Below are 7,254 nucleotides of genomic sequence, written 5' to 3' on the forward strand. Positions count from 1 at the left end.
TATATATATATATATATCGTGTCTAATATATTTGCGTCGGAGATTTTTTTATTATCTCCAATGTATAAAGTACTATAGTTTTTATTTTTTATTTTTGGACTTCAAATATTACATAAGTACGTACCAATATTCACTGATCATCTCATGAATCCATGATTTACAACAAAGATCACTGATCTCATGATCTTGACCTTTTATAAGTACGTACCAATATCAACAAATATTATTATATATGAATTATTAATTATTAAAAATACGTACAAGCATTAATTAATTATTACAAATTCTATTACTCGATCCTTAATAATGCTAGCTCGCAAGCTAGTCAGTCTAAAACAAGCAGCTAATTAATTAATTAACACCTCTCAGTACATGATCTCGATCGGTCGAGAGCTGGTTATAAGTACCATTTATACACGTACGTACACGCACGATATATATAGATGAATCAATCATCGATAAACGTAGGTACGACGTACGTACATACAGCCATCGAAATTAAATAAAAAGATTTTTCGCAGCTATATATATATATATATGAAATTAATTAATTAAAATCAACGAAACTTTTCCAGAAGATGACCAATCAAATGGTTTGAGATTATGTGATTTGTTTTCTCTGTAGGGTGGAAGCTGTCCCAAAATACGTACTTATCGGCATCCGTGCATGTAAATGGACTGTGGTCGCTGCAGAGGTAACTCATCTCAAACGTGCCCGTCGAACAACATGCCCTTTCTACTACCTCAAATCCTGCATGCATCAATAAGTAAATAATTTCAAAGCTAGCTAGGATTCAATATATGCCCGAAAGAACATTAGAAATTACAAACGTGCATACACTACAAGAAAAATGGGCTTTTGTAGCCATTTAATTACGGCGAAAAGATTATTTGTGACCAAAACAGACTCATTTTGACTGTAAATAATCATTTCGCTGGAATTAAATGGCCACAAATAAGCAGTTTTCTTGTAGTGATATATAAGTACTACTTAACAGTACTATGATCAGATCGATATATATATATATATATCTCTTGACTTCCTGATCATGATCAATATTCATCATGTTCAAGCAGCTAGCATGCATGGAGTAGTTTAAAGACAGTGTGCGCGCGCGCACTTGTTTTACAACATTTAGCGCTGGCAGCTCATAACTAGAATCTGTAAAATTTCTGGCAGATTAATCTATTAATCTTGTCATGTTTTGGTTTCAAATCATATATATTATTTCACTGATTTTTCATATATATCTCGTACGAACAACGTTCTCATGAATTAATTAATTTTTGCCTGAATTAATGTAGGCCGTCGATATAATAGATCATTGAGAGTAGAGACACGGTACAAAATATAGATCATACAAATTAACAGTCGACGGACAACACTAAACGTTATAGTTTAGCAAAAAAGGAACAAAAACAGTAATAAATCATGTTATAGCTGGACAGTTAGGACTACTACTCGATCGTATTCGATCTTTATCCGTCTAATTTCTCTCATTAATGTCGATGATCTAGACCTAAAATTGGGACCTGAATTCAAACGTAATTCTAGGAGCTAGCTAGCTCTCAATTTGCATTATTAATACAGAAACAAGCAAAACATCGATGGAGATTTTGAGAAATATTAATGGTGAGTCAGTATTCCGGTCCATGAACAAGTACTACTGTTGTAACTGCAAGTTTTCATACTCTAATTGGCAAAATATATAATAAGTAGAGCAATTATATATATATATATATATATATATATATATATATATATACACACACTGGAGGTTATATAACGTGCAAATCACGTTTGCCCATTTGTCTAATTAAAAAAAAAAATTATACAATTTTCTACTATTCGCACAACCTCTACACATTATATTTTTTTTTTAATTTTTTTTTCTTTTATAAAAAATTTAATATATGAATATTAAATAGAATAATTGAATTTGTTTAAAAAGAATAAACTCAAAAAAAAATTAAATAAAAATTAAATTTTTTTTAAAATGTGGTGTGTGGAGGTTGAGAGGTTGTGTAACATTGCTCAATTGAAAATGATGTGTCCAAAAAAAGAATATGATGTGTAAAAGTAATATGTTTTTTTAAAGAAAATTAATTAGTTAATAATTTAATGCACAGGAGTAGAGAAATAAATTTTAACAAGCATTATAATGATAACAAAATGTTACAGTAATATCAATAATATGAAAATTAAAAGATTTTGGATATTTTAACAATAGTTTTCTTAACAAAATATATGAATTGTGTAGAATTCAACCACAATACTCAATGACCCAGGAAGAACTGAAAAAATACATAATCTTTTATTTTTATATTACTCTCACATTTTTCATCATTAAAATAAGTCTTTTCTATTTTAGAAACTCCAAAAATATTATAATGATAAAAAATCATTTTATCTAAATAATTTAATTAATTAAGAATATTATGAGATTTAAATTATATTAAAAACTCTAATTATTTATATGATTTGATTTTCTTAAAAATATTTAAGAAAATTTTATCATTTATTTTACTATTTAGTACTGTTTATTACTGTTTACTAATACTGTTTATCACTGTAGTACGTTACTGTAATTCTGTTCGGCACTGTTATTACGTCGTTTATAGCTATTTTCAAATTAAAGGAATATATATATATATATATATATATATATATATATATATATCTATCTCTGTGTGTGTATGTGTGTGTGTGTGTGTGTGTGAGAGACTGTGAGAGTGTGGGCGCGCGCACGCGCATGTGTGTGTGTGTGATATTACTGCAACATAAATTGATCAGATGATCCCAACCAAACCCGACCAGTAGGTAACCTTTAATTAATACTCATCAAAGCAGTCACCAACTTCTTTTGTATGCCTAGTACTTAACTCGGCGCAGTACTCTGACTAGGTCAAACTTATGAGTTACTGACTAGCTGGCCGGGGTTGAGGGATCCAAGAATATATATATATATATTCTCTTTTAACCCAATGAGAATCGTGATCTTCTTCCTCTTTGTTTTGTAATTAATCAAAATCTAATCAATTGATCACCTTGATCACCATGTTTATAAGTGTTAAACTAAAAAGTTTCAAGTACATGCAGGTCTGCAATACTCTATTGTTTTTCTTTTCTCAGAATGCAGGTTGATTTGAAGGATAAATTTCAAAATTAGCCAATGTATATCCAAGAACTTTTAAAATGATACTAGCTATTTGATTATCTCCGAATTACCATTAATATTAATAATAAAGGAATAAACTTACCATATAAAGAAGGCCTTCTAATGATTTGATTGAAAATGTTATATGCATCTCCGATCTCTATTCTGAGCCCACGAAGCTCCTCATTCAGCCTACTAGCCATAGTCTTCAACTTGCCATTGAATTCCAGAGCCACACTGTTGTATTTCTCGATGCAACCATGGTGACCCAAAATATTTGTGGTTCTCTCCAGTGGCAAACACCCCATTGGAGGAACCCCAGTAAGGGATATTTTCCGAGCTCCAAGGCCATACAATTCCCCAAGGAAATTTCTAGAAAGGCTTACGAGAAAATCTTCGTACTGTTGGACAGTGAATTGAGCTCGCCGGGTAGGGAATGTGTAGTAGTTCTCCAGGAAGTCGTTTGTTCCTAAGCTTACCAAATATAAAGCCTCCCTCAAAACTTCGTTCGCCTTCTCGTTTCCAAGGTGAGCTCTCAGTTTGTTTTGGTAATCCTTGTAGTACTCCAACTCCTTCCACATTGGTATCACATTCTGCAAACCAAGCCAAATTAATGGATATATATATCTAATTAGGTCACAAATATCATGCAGGACTTATTTTTTTCGTTTGCGAAAAGGATTTACCACAAACTATATTACAGTTCAAAGTAGATAAAATAATAAATTTTTTATACGTAGTTATAAATAAATTGTAGTATAGTTGTTCTTATATAATTTTCCGATCAGAATTATACACATACAATATTATGGTTTAAATGAGAACTTACTAATACAGCAGAAGTTGCATTGTCATAGCCTGTTCCAGCAGAAGCAAAGCAAACACCTGTGGCAAAATCTGCTATATTGTAGGCAGGATCCAAGTAGGCAGGCACAGTTGATTTGAGCCCAAAAGCCTCGGAAATGAAGTCGGGAGGAATGCGGCCATTGCAAAACCTTCCGGTGGGGCGTCCACCAGCAAAATCACGACCATAAGGCCTGAAATTGCTCTTGAGAACGGTGGCAATGACGTTGTTGTTGCCTGCATCCACCGACGAGTCTCCGAAAACTATGATTGCAGGAACTTCACTTTTGGTTATAGAAACTAGAATCAGAAACTCAGTAATTGCAAGGAGCCAAGGTGTGTATGTGAATGCCATTAATATTAGTGCTGTATATCAGTATAGCTTACCCAAATCTCCTAGATTTCTTGAAAATGGACAAGTGGTAAGTCATATAATAGTGGGAGTTGGGAGAAGAAATGGGTTTTTATGAGTATTTGCTGGGGACAAGTCGAGTTTGGTGCGAGTTTTAATGGCTAAGTGGCAGGAGGCCGATACCTCTACTTAATTCGTGTTAATTTGAGGGCGTTGGACGGCCAACAAGAGCTTATTTATGGCGGTGGACGGCCATAAATAATTGAAGTCTTTTTGAATATTGAGCTTATTCAAAAAAAAAAAAAATATTGAAGTTTCCTCATGATTTAAAGAATTCTTAAGGTCGCTTTTCTAGCTAGGTCCGGCCTTTCCATCTCTTTTTAATTCTTGAAACACCTTCTGAATATGTGTTCCTGTTTTCGACGATAATTATGTGTTTTTTGTTTTTATCATGTAATCCTTCGTTTCAGTTTACAGGTTTTTTTCCCCTACATATATAATAGGTTGATATAAACCATGTTTATAACCTCCACAATTAAGCGGGGATGTTCACATAAATTATTTCTTATATTGTTTTCCCCCAAAAAGATAAAACAGACAACCTTCCTTTCATATCATAGTCTCGTTTGGTTGTTGAACTTATATGTATTCAACTCAGTTAAGTCCAATTTTAAGTTATATCTAACATCCAAATATCGAACTCTCAAATTACTAAACTCATCTCAACTCAAAATTATCTTTTTACATGTGGGACCTACAATCTTTTTCAATTCAACATTTCTTTCCACATGAGACCCATAACCTTTCTCAACTTCTCATAAATAGATTTAAATTTATTTTAACATCCAAACATATTTAAACTCATTTGAAGCGAATCCATAAAATTCACTTTACCATCTCAACTTACTACTATTTATGAAGAGCTCAACTCAACTCAACATCCAAATACAGCCTAAATGATAGTTATAAATTTGCTAACAAGCAGCTTGGTGAGTCTCTTTCAATTGAAACTAGCCTTCCAACAAAAACTTATGAATCTACAATATTGACAAGGATGGGCAAAAATAAAATCAATATTTGAGATAGTAGTACTAGTAGTTATAACATTTAAGGGTTAGGAAAAATGACGGGAAATTAGGTAACCTAAAATGCATTAAGGGCGACTTTTATTAATTTGTGTCCATTGATGAGTTTTACTGCATGGGGACTTTTCTGTGGACTTGCTAGCTGATGTTGTATTATATACACACACATATCTCCTTATACTTAAAAGCTTCTATCGCCTGATGAACAGTAACTTATGTTACGTTTTCTTCCTCCCCTTCACGTCCCTATCTATCTCACAGCAAAATCACCACTTCCCATTACGTCTCTCTCTGCATTCTCACAGGAAATGCACCACAAAATTACCAAACAAATTTCCACACAAATCACAAATCAACAGATCCCGTGAAGAGAGAAGGCAGGAGCTGGGGCTTCAGCTGGAAGAAAGAAGGAAAATGAGGGGTTGTCGGCGAAGGACAAGGCTGGTGGTGGTGGTGCGATGGCATAGGGGTGGCTAATGGCGGCGCTACGGGGAGAAATCCGTGCGTCGAAACCCATTTTGGGTTGCTCGTGTGCGACTAAGGGAGGACCTACCAAGGGGCTTCGACGGTGGGGTTTGCTCGCCGGCGTGAGGAGAAGTCGGTGAGGTGGTCGGTTATGCCGCAGGGTAGCGCACGACGGCGTTGGGCTGCTTAAGGGAGGAGATCGGGTGAGAGAGAGAGAGAGGAAAGACACGCGGGGAAGAGAGGAATTGCCAAGGGATTTCGACGATGGGGTTTGGTCGTCGGCGTGAGGGGAAGCCGGTGATGTGGTCGGTGACACCGCACGGTGGCGCACGGCTGCGTGAGGGAGGAGATCGTGTGAGAGAGAGGGAGGACGCGGCTGAGCGGAAGGAGAGAGAGGGAGAAAGAGAAAATGAGGGGAAAATGAAGGTTTTTGAGATTTAAATCCAACCCTTCAACATAAGTTTCCAAATTTGAATGTTGATTTAAATTACTTTAAAATAGATAATTACCATATAAATATCATATCATAAATAAATTATCAAATTTAATTTATAAAATATTAAAATTTTTAGGATTTAAATCCAACCCTTCATCATAAGTCTCTAAATTTGATTCAATGGTAAAAATTTAAATACTAATTTAAATTAATTTAAAATAGATAATTAACATATAAATATCATATCATAAATAAGTTATCAAATTTAATTTATAAAATATTAATCTTTCATCAATAAATAAATGATAAAATTTTGTTAAATAATTTTTAAAAAAGTAAAACTATATAAATAATTAGAATTTTAACATAATTTAAATATGATAATATTCTTAATTAACTAAATTAGGCAAACCTCCCTTGGACGTTACCCTACTACTAGTGTATATATATATATATATATATATATACACACACACATACATACATATATGTATATATATAGAGTATCATTATTAAGTTGATCGTGACTAGTATCCATCCATGTTATTTCTTTTAATAAAATGGCATATTAATTAAGTATAATTAATGTTAGTTACAAGTTTCAAATAGACAAATCTTGCATAAACTTTTTTGTAAAAAGTAGATCACATTAAAAAATTGTTTTTTTATATCTTTAATATGTGGTCCCACATTTTTAAAATTAAAACTGTTCATCCGAGTTCTGGACTGGATTTCCGAGTATACCTGGCCTGAAACCGAGGCTTCAAACCAGGGTCGGGTTTCGGCCTGGGTACACCTGGGTTATGACCCGGGCCAGAACCTGGATGAACCCGGGTTTCAACAACCCGGAAATCCGGGTTCTAGCTTCAACCCAGGTTTTTTTTTTCTTTTTTTTAAATAAATGCCTACAGTATC

The 7,254-nt window shown here is 33.6% G+C and overlaps 1 protein-coding gene across 1 annotated transcript; it reads right to left on the bottom strand.

Moving 5' to 3' along the window:
• Positions 1-532: 532 nt before the first annotated feature.
• LOC109012659 (GDSL esterase/lipase At2g42990-like) lies at positions 533-4,519 on the bottom strand. The gene is made up of 3 exons (XM_018994413.2): positions 3,988-4,519; positions 3,262-3,751; positions 533-751 (listed from the first exon to the last, which is right to left on the bottom strand). The coding sequence occupies exons 1-3, from the start codon at positions 4,354-4,356 to the stop codon at positions 558-560; spliced, it is 1,053 nt and encodes a 350-aa protein (XP_018849958.1). The 5' UTR covers positions 4,357-4,519; the 3' UTR covers positions 533-557.
• Positions 4,520-7,254: the final 2,735 nt, after the last annotated feature.

The sequence above is a fragment of the Juglans regia genome, chromosome 1 (genome assembly GCF_001411555.2).
Source record: "Juglans regia cultivar Chandler chromosome 1, Walnut 2.0, whole genome shotgun sequence".
NCBI classification, from domain to species: Eukaryota; Viridiplantae; Streptophyta; class Magnoliopsida; order Fagales; family Juglandaceae; genus Juglans; species Juglans regia.